Raw genomic sequence first — 19,790 nt, forward strand, 5'->3', positions numbered from 1 at the left:
GCTAGAGGGCGCTGGTTTGCAACCTGGTTCTTTTCCCAGCATGCACTTTTGGCTGAGTGGTGTGTTCTGGACAGCCCCGTCTTTCCTATTGGGGCTACTGGCACATTGCGCCAGGGTGCTTTGCCAGTGGCCTCCCCATTCCCTGCACACCGGCTCACGAACTGGTGGTGACGGTAGAGCTGCCCTGCCTCAGCCTGAGGTCCACAGGCAGGAGCTGCACCGGCGCCCCGCCACCTGCAGCCTGTGCCTGCCGCTGCCCTATGGTGTGGAGGAGGCTGCCACCTTCACAAAAGCCAAAAGGCACCCGGAGAGGCTGCCCCGTGCCCGCCAGGGTGTTGCCGCCTGCCTGCCTGCCTCCCTGGCTGCCTGTGAGTTCGATGGGCAGCGCCTGGTGCCTCCGTCTGCAGCGCCCACGTCACGACTGCTCTATGGCACTCCAGGCGTGCAGGAGGACCTCGCTGGACCTCGCCGCCTCCGCTGAACCGGCTGCTCTCCAGAGCCAAGGAGCTTCCTCCGCCTGCCCACTTCCCCGAGCCAAGCGAGCAAGCGCCGCCGCCAGTCCCCCAGAGCCAAAGTGCAGCAGGTGCTGCTTGCAAATGCGGAGGAAGGGAGCGCACGGCCATGCACACCACCTAGCCAGTGGGGGGCCAGGCCAGGTGGCAGGGAGGGGACGTAAAGTTTGCCCTCCAGCCCCGCTGGCAGCGCAGCCCTTACCCGCCTCCACCATGCCGCACCGTGCAGTGCCCGGAGCCTCTGTCCTGCCCGCCCTCCAGCTGCTGCCTGCCCAGAGGGAAACATGGGGTGGGGGGCACCGGAGGGATCTGTGCACCACAGCGCCAGATAAGCTTAAGACGCCCCTGGTTCTGGAACATGTTGTTTTCGGGGTTTTACATGGCGTAGGTGTGGCATCTGTCTTAGGTAACTTTCTAAGGTCCTTCGGACATTTGCTTTGGACGTTGTGTTCAAATTTGAACGCAATCAGTGAAGCAGTTTCGGAGAAAAGTGGATAATAACCCACATGCCCAGTTTACATTTAGATAGATAGATAGATAGATAGATAGATAGATAGATAGATAGATAGAGATAGATTCTGCTTCCTTTTCATACCTTATCTATGCAAGGAAGGAGGTGGCAGAGAGGAGTAGAAGGGAATTTTCTGCAACCACAAGTACTAGAGTTGAAGCATATAATTTGTCACAGTGCCTATTCACTCCTCTTATGACCAGTATTTTTACTTTTGGTACATCTGGGAGCAGGGCTTTTCTCTTCTCTTTGGATGAAGGAGAGGCCCTTGTGTTCCAAGCAGTTAGAAAATTTAGAGTAACTTTTTCTTGAAACTATAGCCAGGAAACACCACTGCTGCACTTTCAGATGCTCATAGACGATCACGGTGAAAGTAATAAGAGGAAGATAATGAAGAGCGATGTGTGTGTGTGTGTGTGTGTGCGCGCGCGCTTTCAAGTTTCTATTGTATGCTGAAGAAGTAACCCACTTTCCAGTTTAAATTGAAAGAGAGAAAGAGACTTCCACCTTCGCCCATGCATGTGGCTGCAGTAGAAACCTGAAAGAAACGCTGGGCGTGTGCTCAGCTCTCCCCACTAATGTGGCTTTATTAGCTCATGGTCCCAACGAAGAAATGCACCTGTTGAGTTTAATTTGGGAGCTGCTTGATCATGCTTTCGTATGGTGGCTGAGAAGTCTGAAAATACTGGTAGGACAGAGCACAGAGAACCAGCAAATCCAAATTGCGATTGTCGTCTCAACAAGGTGCATTTCTAAACTATAAACATATATGCATTTTATATCAATTCAGCAAGGATTGCCATTTTTTTGCCAGCTTTCGTAGCTCTCCATTTAACAGCCGCTTAATCAGCATACCTTTACAGGGAATCTCTCCACACTGTGAAAAGCTTCTTCACCTTCTGCTTTCTGCATATCTAGCCACTGTGAAAGACACAGGAGAAGGCTCAGCCACTTCTTTTCCTGATCATTTGCCTACCCTCCAGTTTTTAACTATAATGTCCCCCCCCCCCAAAAAAAATAACCTCAGGAATTGTAGTTTGGTGAGAGTGGTGAGAATTCTCCAGTAGAGATCAGTGGCCTCCCATACAGAACTACATTTCCCAATGTGGTGTAGTGCTTAGAGTGTCGGACTACCTAGGACCTGGCAGACCAGGGTTCAAATCTCCACTCAGTCATGCAGCTCACTGGGTGACCTTGGGCTAACCACCGTCTCTTAGCCTAACCTACCCCAAAGGGTCGTTGTGAGGATAAAATGGAGAGGGGGGGGCTATGTATGTCACCACCTTGAGCTCCTTGGAGAAAGGGGGGGGCAACTACTAAATAAAATCTATAGCGACCTGGCATGATTAGTGTTTTTTAAAGTGAGCTTTTACTGGTATGAGTTTAAACTTTTATAGAATGGGCCAAAAAAACAAGCTGCAAAATAAAAAAGTATGTCTTTTCCTGAATCTACCCTATTCCTCACCAACTCCCCAACAAGCCTGTGTTGGGGTGTGTGTGTGAGTGAGTGTGTGTGTGAGAGAGAGAGGGGGGGGAGAAAGAGAGAGAGAGAACTATAAGAGGAGAGGAGGAAAGTTTTTGAGGCCATCAACCCAAAATGAAAGGCAGAAAAACCTGCTCTTCACAGAAAGACAATCATAGGACAACAAGGACCCTGGATCCCTAGAGCTGCCCTTGTTCCCTTCCTCCCCCACCCCTGCTAGCTGACAGCCCTTATTCTAACCAGTGACTAAGATGCCCTTCAGAAAAGAAAGCAGTAAAACAATGCATATTTCACAGTTAAATGTTTGTTCCCCAACGTGCACGTAAAATAATTATGAGTGTTGCAGGATGGCCTTGTTAATTCAAAAGTTGTTGACTTACTGAGCGGCAAAGCATTCTCAGGCTCTGTAAATCCTATCCTGCAAGTGCCATATTTTCTGAGGACGCCCACTTTGCAGATGCTGGGCAGATGTGTGTTTCACCAAAGCGTTCACACATTTTTGGGAAATTTATGAGCAGCCATTTTTCTTTTAGAAGAATTGGATTCCCTGTGTAGATCCTTTTCCTTTGCTCCCCTCTTTACCTGGCAGCTGCAAGGTAGGCTTTAGAATGGTCCAGGTGCCAAACATACCTCCCACTTAAGAATCAAACATGGCTGGCTCAGTCACTCTGAGGTTGCTAGGCGATGGCAGTTTACCTTTTCCATGCCAATGAACCAGGGGGGGAACATCCAGCCGAGGTGGCATATTGGCAGGTGAAGTGGCAGCAGAAGAGGAGGACTTAAGAACTCATTGAGTATGGGGAGGCAGCCGGGGGGAGCCTGAGATGAAGAGCAAGGCCAGCCAAGACATTTTTTGGCACACTGCTCATTTGAACAGCGCTTCAGTGTGGAAAAATTCCCCTCCATAGATTGCGCCCCTTGCATCAGAAGTACCTAGACTTCTGCTCTGATCGGCACTCCAGATCTTCTGCCTTGGGGGACCTCTTTGCCTGCCGCTGGCCCTTGAACTCTCTTGACTTAATCCCTTGTTTCTCTGCCAGTGTCTGCGGGGGCGCAAGGCCACCCTGGAGGAGCTTCAGTCTGTCCACACGGAGCGCCATGTGCTGCTGTATGGCACCAACCCCCTCAGCCGCCTGAAGCTGGACAACGGGAAGCTAGCTGGTAGGAGCCAAGGCATGCCACCCCTCGCCCCCAACCCAAGGCTGAGAGGAAACAAAGAGGCCTGTAGTCAGAAGTTGTGCTCTAAATCGATGTTTGACGATGCAAAAAAAATGCACATAAAATGCCGATCTACACCCTCAGTCACTTTCTTCTTCTCCTCCTCTCTTTCTCTCACAGGAATCCTTTCCCAGCGGATGTTTGTCATGCTGCCCTGCGGTGGGGTTGGGGTAAGCTTCTTCCCTGTCAAACTAGATTCTTCTCACCAAACATGCCCTCCCAAACCTTGCCTCCCCCAGTGAGGGGCTCTCCCTTCTGAAGTCCGCTTGTGTGCTAGGCTGGCACAAAATGGAGGAGGAATTCAACTGGGATACATGGGTGTGTGTGTGTGTCGGGGGACAGCTTGAAAGTTTAAGCCACAGTGGCCTGCAGCCTAGCTACCCCTCCCTGGGATAAGCAGTGATGTAAGCAAGAGTGGCCAGCGGGGAATGGAAGGGGGGTGACAGCGGGGGGGGGGACCCATGTTGCACTAATGCACTGGGCTCCTCATTGCAGCCACATGGCTCCATCCTCCCCGCCAGCTGTTCCTTGATGCAACATCGGCACAGGCAAGCGGAGGAAATGACTAAGGGGGTGATGCAAGCCTTGGGCTCCGTCAAAGGAATGGGGGATATATATTCCTGTCCTGTTCTTTCTCATTCTGCCTGTCCCTGTCTCTGACCTCAAAGGCTCAAGAGTCCTTCCCCAGCCCTTGTTATGTGGCTGCCCACCACACCCAGCCGCCCTTGCTCACCAGCAAGCCTTTCCTTCACCAAAAAGCTCTTGAGGAGGCCTCTCTCTGGCTCGAGGGAACAGGCCAGTGGAGAGAGCCCCCTTCCCTTGGGCTTCTCTTTGTGCCCAGCCACTTACCTCCTTCTTCCTGCACCTGCTGTGGACCTCTTTCCAACATGCTGGCTGGGGTGGGAGGTGGGGGCTTTAGTAAAGTGGAGGTGCCCCATAAACCATCCCACAGAGAGTCAAATGGCCTCCACCCCAACCGGAATCTCCCCTGGTGTGTTCTGGCTCCAGCACTGTGCCTTGGCAGCATCTTGCCATCAGATAATGTAGGTTCCAGTAAAGCCTGCTGGCTGTGCTGGACTTTGCTACACACAGACAGGCTTCTCCAGAACATTGTGAGGTCACAATGACCTTGTTGGCGACACCAGATCCCACAAGAGCTGCCTCTGGACATTTGCAACGGGGCCTGGTAATCACCCCGTAATCCATTTGCAGAGCCTGAAGATATCCAGAACATCAACCAGAACTTTTGGTGGGATCTGGGTGGATGTCCTTTAAAATCTGATTCAGCCAAAACATTTCTGAAGCCCATCCTAGACAAATGCTCCCTTCTTCCCTATGCTCTCCCCATCGCCACCTCGCTGCCGCCACCGGTAGGGTGACTGAGTGCAGAAAAGGACAGGCTCCCCAGACCTTTGTGCAGAAGAGGGCATTTCTCCGGATATCATTTGCCTGACATGCTACTCCTGGTGAAGCTCTGGCTTCTACACAGCAATTGTCCAATTTTTCAGCTGGCCACCCTACTCCAAAGGCCTGCTTCTCACTGAAGTCTTAAGCTGGTGCTGCCCCACTTCAGACTGCAGATGTGGTGGGAAGGGGGGGGGAAGCTCACATAGCAGGATGCTCCTCCATACGTTTGTCGGCATAGAAAACTAGATGCCAAGACGAGGCTGTTCCATGACATCTAGTGTACTACATAGGACAGGTTTGCATTATTTTTATTTGATTTTTTTTTTGTATGGGGGGGATTTTTACCAGGTAAGCCTCCTCTGAAATGGTACAGCCTGTGCATGTGCTTACCATCTCTGTTAGAACTAGGCCTTACGCTTGCAACTTCCAGAAATCAATAACTATAAGGGGGTGCTTTATGTGATCATCTACACATCGCCTACATCTTCAAATGCACATATATTTCCATTGTGGCTGCCTCTTCAGCGTTGGAGCTCAGACACAGCTCCCCCCACCCACAGAAATTGCTGAGGGTTTTGACAGACTTAATGGTCCTGTTGTGCCTGCTTTAGCAATGTGCTAGATACTGTATGATTTTTATTTCCTTTCCATTGCTTCTTTTATTCCTTACATTGTTTTTACTGCATTACAAAATGAGTCCCTTGAAATACAATATGAGAAATAAAAGAAGCGATGAAAAGACAATTAAAAAATTAACATGAGTATTAAATGTGGACACACTGTGGGCCGCCTGAGTGAAGCTCGCAGACTGCGGATGGCCCCCTGGTCAGAGTTTGGGAGCCCCCACATTGCCTCTGGGGTGGGAATAGGGTTAGTTTGGGGGGGATCTTCCCCATCCCTCCTTCTATCTGTCTCTTGTGTCCCCCCTCCCTCTGGGCGCTCTGCCACGCTCACTTTTGTTCATGGCCTTCTTTGCGTGCCTCTTCTGTTTTCTGTTTTTGTTTTTTTCTTGCTCTCTTTTCCAGGATGCTGCCTCCCAGCCCAGCCCTGTTCTCCTTCTCTTTAACCTCTTGCGTGCTCTTTCTCTTGGGCCTCTCTGTACCTTCATCCCTCTTCCTTCCCCTTGTCCTTACGGATGGGCCTTGGCTCCTCTCCCCCCCCCCCCCCGCACCCGGAGAGAAAGAGAGGGAGAGCGAGAGAAGCGCGCCCGGAGCAGTCAGGCAGAAGGGGGGTTCTGCTCACACATGGAGTTGATCAGAAGAGAATCTCTGAGGTTTTCCGGCTCTTACTTTGCCGATGACGTGATCCTGATCAAACCAAGATGTTTGTTTTTGAAAAAAAAAATCAAATAGAATCAAGAAGGTAAAAAGAATGGATTCTTCCTGCCCCTACTTTGTTGCCTAGAGGGGGTTGTACTGGGCAAGTCGAGCCCCACTGGAATGCAGCCTTGGGGGGAGGATGGTATTAAGTCTGTGGGAGCCCCACAAAAACTTTGATTTGTTGGGGGCCACATTTCCATGGTTAATCATGAATGAGCACTTGTTGCATGCAGAGTGCGGAGTGATTCTTATTTGCCCTCACAACAGCCCTGTGAGGCAGATTCCTTGAGAATGCCTATTTTAGAGGCAGGGAACTGAGTTTGAAAGGTGGCTTATCCTAGGCCGTCCAGTGAGCTCTGAGCTGAGTTGGTGTTTGTATTCAGACCTCCTTGGTCCAAAGTTAAAGGTCTGCTATGGGGGTCTTTCTAGTGCTTTTATAGCCCTCTGCCCCAGCTACTGGGCTGTAAGTGTGCTCCTATCCTGCCATTGTGTGTATTCTAAGATTAGATGGGCATAGATGGGGGCCCTTCGCCGAGGCACTGTGGGCTAACCTCTCTTCATTTCCTGCTGTGTCCAGGTGGACAGCGACACCATCTGGAACGAGCTGCACTCCAGCAATGCAGCACGCTGGGCAGCTGGCAGTGTCACCGAACTGGCCTTCAAAGTGGCCAGCAGGCAGCTCAAGGTAAGAGGGTGGCAGGGAAGCAGGGCAGCTCTCCTTCCAGGAAAGAGCACGTGTCTGTGCAGATTCTGCGGGCAGAATCTCTCAGCAGAATTGCACAGAATTTCAACAAACCTCTCCACCTCACCACAGCGCCGTGTCTGCTTTTATCCTTTTCTTTCTTTTTGCTGCCACCACCTAAATTTTTGGGGTGTTAAGAGGGGGAGAAAAATTTGCTTGCATGTGCTGGATGAGGCCCCCCCCCAAACCAGCCACCACCCCTGGTGTATAGGGCTGCGGTCTCTACAGTTTGTAGGCTCTGAGTTCATAGCAGAGAAATACACTTCTGGACTTGGCTTCGAAAAGACAAAGGCATGGAGATGATTCCTGCAAATGCATAGGCAGGCTATTTATATTATTTGTCCTCAGCATCTCATATTTCTTTGGGTGATATCAACCATTAGTCATATGCAGAGCAGACCCATTGGAACCTGTTGACTTTAGGTCCACTGATTAGAGTGGATCGACTCTGGTTATGACCCATGTTGGCTTATAACCTTTTCTTTCTTTCTTTCTTTCTTTCTTTCTTTCTTTCTTTCTTTCTGTCGTCATTGTTGCATGAGGTGGAGCGTGGATCGAGGAATGCCTTTCTATATCTAGTCCTTCGTCCATTCTGTCTCCAGTTTCACTGTCAGATATTCCAAGCCATTTAATAAACCGGGAATCTGAAAAGCTGATGCAAAACTCGGCAGATGTGTGGAAATAGATGTGATTTGCGATCTGATGAGGCTGATTAGAGTTTCTCAAAAGTTTTGATTTGTTATGGTGCAGAATACACACGCGCATCTGAAGAGAGGGGAGGCTGTTCCAGTAGACTTACTGTGAGAAATTGCTGCTATTAGGAACTTACAGTAAGGTCTTGCTCAAAAATCACATGCTGCAGTGAAGTCACAATGGCAGCTGGGAGGAGGAGAGCCTTTTCTGTAGTGGCCCCAAGGCTTTGGCATAAACTTCAGAGGAGATGTAGCAATGTTTCCTTTTGCTGGGTTTTCAGTGTGTGTGTGCCCATTTCTATTCACAGGCATTTGGCAATTGAACCACGGACGTTTCAATTAAGGCTAATCTGAATGTTTACCTATTTCCATTTTCAGGCTAAATTTCTCTCTCTCTTGATGAGGGAAAATACTCCCCCCCCCCCAAAAAAAAACAACCACAAAATACCCCACCCCTTAATGGTCATCTTTTTGAAGCCTATTCACTGCTGCTCATTCCCTTCTCATTGCATACTTTTGGCACACACACACACACACACACACCAGTAGAGTGAACCCAGTCACTCAGGGCATACATAATGGGTGTGGTGGTGTCACATTTAAGTATTGATGACATCACCAAGGCCAAACAAAATCAGCTGAGAGTGAGGGCAAACGTTTAAATGTTTAGCTTTAATCCTCAATGTGGTACAGTATATTCCTCTCAGTATCAAATTGTGTTTACATGAGTTTGCTGTTATTTTCTTTAGAAGTATAGTTTGATGGAGTGAGCAGTGTTGCAATTGATTTTATAAAGCCACCCCAAACTGCAAGAGAGGCAAATAAATCAGAAACAGCATTTGTTTTAAATGAATTATGCCCAACAGGTTTTATAATATATTATCAAACCAGAGCTACACATTTCTTAGATAACATTATTTCTGTTCTAAGGGTGTTTAAGAGATCACGTTATACAAAACACCTTTCTCAAAATGCCATTTCTCAAAAATGCCTTCTCAAAATTTTCATCGGCACATTTTGTTTAATAGGTTGGATCCAGAGCAAGCAAAGTGCACTTGTGTCCCATTGGAAATCAGTGGGACTCATCTTAGTCACGACTCAGTTTTCACATGGATTTAAATGGGAACTGAGTTAAGTGCTTCTGTGTCTAACCATTTCAGTGGAATAGTTAAGCACATGTTTAAGTCTTTCCCACCAAATCAGCCAGATCGTACCCAAAGGAACAGCCTTCTTAGTATGTTGCTTCAGAAAACCAATGAAGAGTGATATGGCATCTTTAAGGCCAACTCATTTATTAGTGGGGGGGGGGGGGTTCTAACAGACAAACAAACACACCGACCCTCATTTATTGTGTTTGGGGGCCAAAGCCCATCTTGTCAGATGCTAGAAATAGTCACCTAAGTCTGACTATAGAGAGAAGAAGTGCTTCGCTTTGGTTGTGATGTGCCTATGAAATCCAATGAATACAATAAGTGCAGTAACAATATCTAAAGCAGGGGTAGGCAACCTAAGGCCCATGGGCCACAAGTGGCCCACGGGGGCCGTTTAACCGGCCCACAAGCTGCCCCCAAACCGACCCGACCATTTGGCGAGTCCCTGTGCGTTTTGCTAAACCAGCGCAGCGTGGCGCAGGGACTTGCTTCCACGGTGCCAAAAATCGTGTCTGCACAGATGTAGACACCGAAAATCACGTCTGTGCAGGCGCAGATGCTGGAAATCGTGTCTGCACAGACGCCGGAAATCGCAGGCACACACGCTCACGTGTGTGTGCAATCCAGCCCACAGAGGAATCTCTCCTGGAGTGAACTGGCCCAGGCGAGGTAAACCTTGCCAACCCCTGATCTAAAGAATAATAAGACCAAGGCAAAAGAAAAAGAAAGAAAACAGAAGAGTGTCCAGGTTACAGGTAGGTAGCCGTGTTGGTCTGGATCGAAGTAAAATAAAAAAATTCCTTCAGTAGCACCTTAAAGACCAACTAAGTTTTTATTTTGGTATGAGCTTTCGTGTGCATGCACACTTCTTCAGATACCAAGAGTGTCCAGTTATTTAACTTACAGCCACATATATTCAGACATGATTTAAAACAAGTAGAAGTCAAAAACCACTTCACTTATGATTAAAGGTAAAGGGAACCCTGACCATTAGGTCCAGTCATGTCCGACTCTGGGGTTGCAGCGCTCATCTCGCATTATTGGCTGAGGGAGCTGGTGTACAGCTTCCAGGTCATGTGGCCAGCATGACAAAGCTGCTTCTGGCGAACCAGAGCAGCACATGGAAACCCCATTTACCTTCCCGCTGTAACGGTACCTATTTATCTACTTGCACTTTGATGTGCTTTCGAACTGCTAGGTTGGCAGGAGCTGGGACCGAGCAACACCCCGTCACAGGGATTCGAACCGCCGACCTTCTGATCAGCAAGCCCTAGGCTCAGTGGTTTAACCCACAGCGCCATCTGGGTCACTTATGAATACTCATCCAATAACTAAGATTTGATACTGGGACCTTTAAAATATCCTTGAAGCACTTGTTTTATTTTAAGCAATGTAGATATTAGTAATGACAGCAACAGTAATAGCAATGATGTCACAATGCTGTTTATCAAACTAGTCACCCAGTTTTTGTTTTATATAATTTTTTTTTTTGCAGAATGGCTTTGCTGTTGTACGACCTCCTGGACACCATGCAGACCCCTCGACTGCAATGTAAGGATTGCACCTCTCTTGGGGAGGAATTCACTGTTGTGCTGCTATGATAGTTCCATCTGCGCAAGCATTTCTGCTTGCCAGACAGAACAACCACCACTCTCCTCCCCCACATGCTCTTCAAGGGTTTCTCCCGACCATCCAGAACCACATTGTGCCAACTGGAGGTTTTGTGCAGCTTGCATAGCTTGCCCTTTGTCCAGTCTGGCCCTTTGTCCTCTCCTTCCTGCATCACAGCTTTTCATCCTAATGGGATGAAATGAGCCCATCATCCCAGTGCTCCAGACTTTGCACCATTTCCCAGTGGCAATTCTGGCACCATTTGAGATGCTAGTCTTAACCTATAGAAAGTGCTAAAAGTCTTGGCCTGTACAAGAAACAATGGCACTTGAAGGATTCACCCTGGTGCAGACATGTGAGTTGCATCACTTCAGTGCACAGCACCAGTTGGCTCTCAGCTTAGCGCATGAAATGATTCCAGTAAAAAGCATAGTGTCTGGAGCAATGTGAAAGGTTTGCATGTGGTGTCTGACCCCTGGTTGCTCATTCACACATGCATGTCACCACCTGATGCTGCAGCTGTGAAGCAATGAGCATGATGTCGGAGCCAGAAGAATTTTGAGGTCAGGCTTTGGCAAGTCTCCAGGAGAAGACAGTATTCCTTAGGCAGGGGTGGGTGGGTCAAAAATGTGTCCTTGTGATGCACTTTTGTGGAGTCCAAAAGCAGTGCATGAATGGAATAGTGCAACAAATTTCATTACATTTGCTGCCTGTGATCTGGTCCTCTTGAGGAATGTCAAAATTCGGTCCATATTATATAAGACTTGCCTTTGACAGGGGCCAGGGAGTAGTCCATTCCATGGAGGCAACCATGCACAAGGGAGGGACTTGGGTGCCCCAAGTGTGGGGGGTGGGGGGAGTACCCCAGGGCACTGCCTGTCTTGGATGCTGACCTTCTTGCTTTCCTCCTTCCTTGCCAGGGGCTTCTGCTTCTTCAATTCAGTGGCGATTGCAGCCAGGCAGCTTCAGCAGAAAGGGAAAATCAGCAAGATTCTTATCGTAGACTGGGTGAGTCTCCATCCACCAAGCTGGTCTTTCTCCCTCTTCTCAGACTGCAGATTGGTTTCCCAAGCTTAGGGTTCAGCAAGCAGGCAAGGCAGTGAGAGTAGATGGCCAGCGGCTTCCCGCTCCCACCCCTACAGAACGAGGTACACCCAGCACCCTCTTTCTGTACTTTCCGTTGGATGCTGAAGATGCATCTCTTTACACACCTGGCCTTTAACCCCTGAGATATTTATTTTAGGGCACCACCCTGGTCCCTGGATTGTAATCTGTTTAAACTGTTTTTAATATTGCATTTTTAAATTGTTGTAACCCATCCCGGGACTTTTTAGTGGAGAGCGGATCAGAAATCTAATCAGTAATAAGAATAATGACAACAGCATTCTCTCACGTTGTCTTGCCCTCTTCCTGCTCCTCCTCAGGATGTTCACCATGGCAATGGGACTCAGCAAGTGTTCTACAGGGACCCAAATGTCCTCTACATGTCTTTGCATCGCCATGATGATGGCAACTTCTTCCCCGGAAGCGGAGCAGCCGAGGAGGTGAGCTAGGGGAAAGTGGGTAGGTGATAGGACAGGTTGGGGGGACCTGTGGCCCTCCAGATGTTGTTGGATTGCAGCTCCTATCATCCCTGACTATTCACCATGTGAGCCGGGGCTGATGAGTGTTGGGAGTCCAGCAAGATCTGCAGGGACACAAGTTCTGCATCCCTGAGGCAGGAGGCGCCTCAGAATTGAGGGATGCAAGCAACATTGTTTTATAGCCAATAGTGATTTTTTGCTTCTGGAGACCTGACTTCAAATCCTGACTTAGCAGCTTTGGGTAGAATCCAGTGTAAGGCTAAAGTGAATGCCCTGTGGGACATATTTGGGAGAAGAAAAGGCTAAAGAGTAAACCCTACACAAGTCCAGAGTGGAGTTCCTAAGATGGTTGGATGGTGCCTTGTACGCCTCCTTCCTGTAACTCCTGCAGCCAAAGTGGTGACAAACGTCTTGCTCTGCTTTGCTGTGGACCACATCACTGAGGCTTAGAGGGGGGGCTTGTCACCCGGGCAGCCCAGGACCTCTAGACATACTGCCCAGGCTTGCATCCCAGAGAGGTCACTTTGGTGCTGCTAATGCAGTGAAAACAATGCAGGAAGTAGCAGTTATGAGTTGCTAGTCTCAGCAGCCACAGCAGGAGCTGTGATTCTCTAGTGGACTTCACCCCTGGAGGCACACACCATTGTCTCTTGAGACAGACGGATGCCAACAGCAAAGCTTAAGCAAACATTTCATTGGTGCAAGGATTTCTACTTGTGCAAAGGAATGTTCTCCTTCTCTCCTCCCGCTGCCCACATGCCCTCTAAAAATCTGTTCAAGTAAGCAGATTTGGGGAGAGAGTGGGCTATGGAGAGGAGAGAGGCGAAGCCCCATTTCACAAGTGTTGACAGGTCTCATCAGTAGAACAGTGCCACATGCACTCACCATGTGACCTTGAAGGGATTGCTGCATCACAAGGCCCAGGAATGATAGGTGTTTGGGTGCCTCCACCAAGAAAAAGAAAGAAAAGAGTATGGGTGATGCAAATGTATCTTTTTGTTTGTCCACAAAAGACAGCAAGTTTGCATCATCCACCAGATCCCTGAAATAAAACTAGCCCAAGAATTGACTGATCCATTCAAACTGATAAACAGAATCCAACACTCTCTCTCACTGCTTCTTTACGATTGCCCAGTCACAATATTGCAGAAATGTTCCCTTCCGCTGGAGTCAAACAACATTTGGAGGCCCTCCAGTCCCCATCCCTCTCATAAAAGCACAGGACCCTCCCAGAGGCAAGGCCTACCAACCTCATGCTCTCTTATCTCCATGGCCCACAGCCCTCAAGTCTCTATTCTACCTGCCCTTTCTTCAAGTTTCTCTATTTCTCCCCTTTTCTTTCAGCCACCCTTCCTCTGAGCACTCTGACCTATAATTTCTCTACCTTCTAAGGTCTCTTCCCAACCAGCTTCTTACTCAGGTAGTTCAGCTTTCCCAGAGTTTTCATCCTGGCCGACCACTGTCTGTTTCCAAAGAAGCTGGACTGCGAACATGTGCCAGCAACTTTGTTCCCTGAGCAACTGGAGCATTGGTGGACACATCAGCTCCAAGCAGTCAGGAGGTTACACTGTCTGAAGTGCAATGCAGTATGAAAAAGCCCTTGGAAACCTACCAGGATTTAAGCAGTGGCTGCTTCCAGTATTTACATACCACATTCGCCCATATTGACAAGGTTTTAAAGGACAAAAATTCCCAGTTAGGAGCAGAAGAACCCTCTCTGAAGGGCTGGGGGAAGCATTCTCAGGGGAGAACTCCTTATGGCAACACTGGAGAGCTCTAGCAGGAGATGGTGGGGATTCCTGCAAGGCAAGGGTTGGGGAGAGTAGGCCCAGCTCCCTTTGTCATTTCAAATCCATCATGTTTTACAACCTGCTTTCAAAGGAGCTTAGCGCGGAGAGTGGCCAGAACTATAGTTGGCTCCCATCTGGTTCTCATCTTTCCCTGTGAGCAGGAGATATCAAAGGGGCTGAGGGATTGTTTACGATGCTGTGCGAATCCCTGTGAGACTGTGGCATATCACCCGAGGCTCCCCTCCCTGCGCTTTATGAGCTGTTTCCCCTTCCTTCATCTGCCCCACTGTCTATTTTGATGTTGCTGCTATGGAGCAGAATTCTCAGGGCCTCTGGTATGGGTCCCTCCCTCCCTCCCAACTAGCATACAAGTTAAGATATAGATGTGCAGAACTACAGTACAGGCAACAACCGTTTTGTGTGTGTGGTGGGGTGTTTCTGACCCTAATGTGCGTCAATGCCCCCACCCCTGTTATGCCCCTTTTTTCTGGCCACTTCTGGGTTGTGGTGATGCACAGTGTTAATTGGACATGCATAAATTTGTCGTTGCCTGTACACCAAATATTATCTCCTCCCTCCCTCCCACCCACCCACTGCCCCAATCACCCATTCCCGTTTGATTTTGTTTGATTACCCTTGCTACCATGGAAAAAGGCCGCTGCTCTGGCCCCTCCTGCAAAATTCCTGTCCTCTCCTGTCACCTGGGCTTTTGCTCACAGAGCCAGCCAAGTCCTGGATGCATCCCAAAGATGAAAGCTATGGAGCAAGGGTCTGTTCACTTGCTCCAACAGCTGGCGTGCAACTCAAAGTTCTACAAAGACCACTGAATTACATGTAATAAAAATTAGTATATGCCAGTCCTGTTGTAGGCTATGTTTGCTCTCTGTTTACAGCAATAAAAAGCCATATTGGGGACCTAAGTTACCTCCAGAGTCAGCAGGCGTCTGCCCCTGAATACCAGTTGCTAGGGATCACAAGCAGGAGAATGGTGTTGCCTTCATGTCCTGCTTGTGGTCTTCCCATGGGGACATCTGGTTGGCCAGGGTGGAAAACAGAGTCCTGCATGAGCCTTTGGTTGGATCCAGCAGGGGCTGCTCTTACATTCTTTTGACATGCTTTGGACTTGCATTTTCATTTGGCATTATGGTGTGTGATGCAAGCACATGCACACAGACAAGCCCCCAACTCTCTGTGGTATCACCAACGCCAGATCAGCTGCAGCTTGGAAGAAGGAGCTAATCCTCTGCTCACATTCTTAATGTATCACATCACGTGAGCATATTTCAGAAAGGAACAGCAGCCCATGCTATGCGTCAAAAACTTCTGTTGCTTTTCTGAAACACTTTTGTGCGTGAATTTGGAATCACAGCCATGAGCTGTTCCCCTTACAAATCTTTTCAGGCTCCAAAATTCTTTGGGAGACGCCTTACTCTGGGTCTCATGTGCAGTGCCGAAAGGGCAGGGTCTTCTTAGAGGTGACACTGCAGTCCTCGACAAAGATCCATCAAGCCACATTGTAATTACTGCTTTAGCAGCAATGTGGAAACCTTTCATTGTTGTGATAGGCTCCTGGATCCCCTGCCATTACTTACAAGTACTCAATTGTTTAAGTTTTGATTTCTTACAATCTGGGGGTTTTTTATTTTAAAAAACTTCTTTTGTGCATTGCATTCAGTACATGTTTAGAAAGACACATTAATACATTTAAGAAATGGGCATATATTGTCATCAACATGAGGCTGTTTTCTCTAGTGAGTCTTAAAATACCTTTGTGTCCCCATTCATCAAGCAGCACAGAAAAGAGCCAATTTTAATTTGAAGTAGGAAAATGCTACAAAAACATCTTGCTTATCCGCAATATTTTTCCTCTAGACATTGCTGGACTACAGTTCCCATCACCCCTGACCATTGACTGTGCTAGCTGGGGGCTGATGGGAGTTGGAAGTCCAACAACTTATAAAGACACCCTCGCCCCAGATTGGAGAAGCTGTCTGTGGTTCGTCATCAGTCCCTTTCCTTCCCAAAGGAAAACACAGCACCTGGGTTCTCCTGTCCTGAGAAGTTGTGGATTTGCTTTGTACTTTAATGAACATTTTTAAAAGTTTACATTTGGACCTCCATCTTGCAAGCCACTGTGATATGATCACACAGAAGCAAAGTATATTTAAAAACTGATTTAAGGACACATCTCCAAGTTACATCGTTTGTGCTGCTGTTTTTCCTGCTATTGTAAGCATTCCATAGATACCCAGTGTTGATGAGAGTGTATCTTCTGGGCATGTTATCTAGTACATCAAGAAACCCAGTGTGGCCACCATGGAGCATTCAATTTCTCATGCTTCTCTCATCACAGCTGAATGCAGGGGGGTCGGAGGGGGGGGAGGTTGAAGTCTGACTCCTCCCTGATTCTATTTTATATAAAAGCTCCCTTTGTATGGCTGAGGGTGGGCCAGAAGAACACACTGCCTAAGGAGCCTCTGTGTTGTTTTCTCTTTTAGGTGGGCTCTGGTCCTGGAGAGGGCTTCACCGTCAACGTTGCCTGGACAGGTGGCCTCGACCCACCCATGGGGGACCCCGAGTACTTAGCTGCTTTCCGGTAGGCCTCCCCTTCATGCCACACTTCCTGTTTAGCTTGTGGGCCCCCACAGCTTTAATGCCAGTAGAGTCTTCTTGTATTAACCTTCCAGTTGCATTCAGAACAAGTGGAGGATTCAGGGTCCCTCCAGACATCCTTTTTTATTGTGCATATATGATGATTTGTGTTCATGATATTATCAGGGTGGTTATATGTGATCACACTTCAATAACGCTTGTGCCTACAAAAGCTTTGGGGTGGACATACTGTTTCATTTCCTATCTGTGCATGCCCGTTAGCTTTCTGCTGAAATCCTGTAACTTTTTATACCATTTATGTTTGAGTTTACAGTATTTGTTTATTCACTACTGGTGGCTTAATGAAACATTGTTCTTCATTTATTTAAAATATTTGTTCCCCACCCTTCATCACAAAGAGAGATATTAACCAATGCACACATACGAGTGTTGCTGTACAACATAGCTGCCAAGTCTCCTGCTGAAAAATGCGGGATCAGCAGCGGCGCAGCACCGGAAGTCACTTCTACACATGTCTGGACATGTGTAGAAGCAACTTCTGGTGCCGGCGCCGCCCGATTTCCGGTGCCCATACATGGGTAGCACGGCACCGGAAGTCACTTCTACACATGTCCAGACATACGTAGAAGCAACTTCCAGTGCCACTCTACCCGATTTCCGGTGCCCAGGCATGGGCGGAGCAGCACCGGAAGTCGCTTCTACGCATGTCCGGACATGCGTAGAAGCGACTTCCGGTGCCGCGCTACCCATGTATGGGCACCGGAAATCAGGCGGCGCCAGGACCCAAAATGGAGCCTCCCTGGCAAGTAGGAAATCTGGGGAATTTACGGGATTTTTTCCAATCTGGGCTGCCAGTGGGAAACCGTTTAAAATACGGGGGTTTCCCGCAAAAAACGGGAGACTTGGCAGCTATGCTCTACAACTAGGATACTAAAGCATAATGACAACAGATTCAGGCCACTTCTAGGTTGTCACTATTTTGCAAGTGGGATTCAGTTGCGTACTGGCAAATTCAGGCTGCACATTTGAAGTGGATTTGGCAATCAAACCCACTACCAACCCCCAAATGGACCTTTTTTGGTAAGGAATGTGATTGCGGGGGAAACACTGGAAAGTGCAGGATAACTATTGTTCGACAAAGCACCATATAACCTCCCTGCAAACAAGTCAGGATGAATGCTCTACAGATAGGTTGTCTGGAAGTGACCTCAGGCATTAGTACCCATTAAATGCCTGATCGGAAACATATGTCTTTACCTGGCATCCAAAACTGATCAGGGTTGCCAGAGGCCCTATTTCAGAAGGTTGGGAATTCCATATTTGAGGTGCCACTGCCAAGAAGACCCTCCTTTGGATTGCCACATGGTGAGTCTCCGAAGGTAGACTTCTGTTCCGAGCTTACAATCTAAGTGGGGTGGGAGAAACAGAAGAATGAGGGAACAGGCACAAGAGAGTAGCACATTCTAAATTACTGGGTAAAAGCACTCTGCAGAGCCTGAGCTGATCCTTGCAAAACCTCAGCTCAGCTGTTAAAAATCTTCAGTTTAAGATTCTGCACAGTCTCAGCTTCTTCGCTACCTAGCTAAGAAAGAGATACCTCAATCTTACCTGAGAAACTTAGTAGAATGAAAGCTTCAGTCTGCCCTTTTGACTTTACAACATGGCAAGATGAACTGTTTGAATATGGTTACTGGTTTTATATTATCTGAAGGAATGCAGAGTTGCCTGGTTTTATTTTTATTTTCATCATGAGGGGTGGGAGTTGGGGTTGGTGGGCGGGGAGAACTTCAGAGTCAGGAAAGGAAGCCTTAAGGCTGCAGTATTTGAGTGTACATACTTGGAAGCGACTCTCATGGAATCCAGTGGGACTTACTTCCAAGCAAACATGATTAAACCTAGGACCAGGCTGTAAATTTCTCGTTCCTGGATTGTCAAAAGTTGCACGCACACCTCTGCCGACAGCTCCAGCACTTCCCCCAACACACACTCCTCAGGCCCTGGCCCCCATCCTTGGCTGCCCCCTAGCAAACCATCTGGAATCCTTAAGCCAAGACCCAAAGTTATCACATTTGCTCTGTGGCATTTGCTTTGCTGCAGCTGATGCTAGCCTGTGGCTCTCCAGATGTTGCTGGACTACAACTCCCATCATCCCATGTCAAAAACATTCACCCAATTGTGTGATTAATGTCACGTGTGGTTTTGCCTTTAGCTGCTACTCTCCACTAGCTGTCAGTTAGGACCCAGGTGGCACTGTGGGTTAAACCACAGAATCTAGGGCTTGCTGATCAGAAGGTCGGCGGTTCGAATCCCTGCAACAGGGTGAGCTCCCGTTGCTCGGTTCCAGCTCCTGCCCACCTAGCAGTTCAAAAGCACATCAAAAGTGCAAGTAGATAAATAGGGACCACTCCGGCGGGAAGGTAAACGGCGTTTCCGTGAGCTGCTCTGGTTCGCCAGAAGCAGCTTTGTCATGCTGGCCACATGACCCGGAAGCTGTCTGCAGACAAACAGCGGCTCCCTCGGCCTATAGAGCGAGATGAGCGCCGCAACCCCAGAGTCGGACACGACTGGACCTGATGGTCAGGGGCCCCTTTACCTTTACCTTCTCAGGGTGAGAAGGAGTTGCTCCCCAGTGGCTACACACAGAGAGAGGGACAAGGGGTCCTCAAGCCTCTTCTTATCCACATGGACAGAGCCTGCACTCCCAGGACTCCGTCCCCATGAATGAGGCTGAAATTGCTTGGCACAACCCCAGTTTGGAATCACAAACCCAATACGTGCCAAGCTTGGGCTTTGGAAAAAGGCCGCCCTCCCACAGCTGCCCAGCATATGTGCTTTGATTGCACTTAAAAGGGCTCTATAAATAGTTTCCCCCCACCCTCCCTGTATACAGAAATGCAGCTCCCAGGCCCTATGGATATCGTGCCTCTTTTGAGTTGCTTGGCAAGCATGACCCAGCTGATGGATGGGCCTTTGGAGAAGGCTGGGATTTCATCCCAGTGGGCAAGATTGCAGGCCTGCTGAACTTTCTGTATGAGAGCTGGGAAAAGCTTGCACCACAGAGCATCTAAAAAGGAACTCAAGCCTGAGCCAACTTACCCTTGGCGTTGCTGGGAACGGGTCCAAGCCCATGAGCTCTCGTCTTTTCACAGGCAGCACTA

General features: G+C 48.5%; 1 protein-coding gene across 4 annotated transcripts in view; it reads left to right on the forward strand.

Moving 5' to 3' along the window:
• The window catches only part of HDAC7 (histone deacetylase 7), a 194,037-nt gene that overhangs the window by 164,323 nt on the left and 9,924 nt on the right, over window positions 1–19,790 (forward strand). For 3 of the 4 annotated variants that reach the window (XM_060272130.1, XM_060272131.1, XM_060272133.1), the window contains 6 exons: window positions 3,547–3,894; window positions 7,028–7,135; window positions 10,531–10,586; window positions 11,567–11,654; window positions 12,071–12,190; window positions 16,518–16,615. In XM_060272130.1, coding sequence (XP_060128113.1) covers window positions 3,547–3,894; window positions 7,028–7,135; window positions 10,531–10,586; window positions 11,567–11,654; window positions 12,071–12,190; window positions 16,518–16,615 — 818 coding nt within the window. The remainder of the gene's footprint in view (window positions 1–3,546; window positions 3,895–7,027; window positions 7,136–10,530; window positions 10,587–11,566; window positions 11,655–12,070; window positions 12,191–16,517; window positions 16,616–19,790) is intronic. The other variant, XM_060272132.1, reaches the window with a different exon arrangement.

This window comes from Zootoca vivipara, chromosome 2 (assembly GCF_963506605.1).
Source record: "Zootoca vivipara chromosome 2, rZooViv1.1, whole genome shotgun sequence".
Lineage (NCBI taxonomy): Eukaryota > Metazoa > Chordata > Lepidosauria > Squamata > Lacertidae > Zootoca > Zootoca vivipara.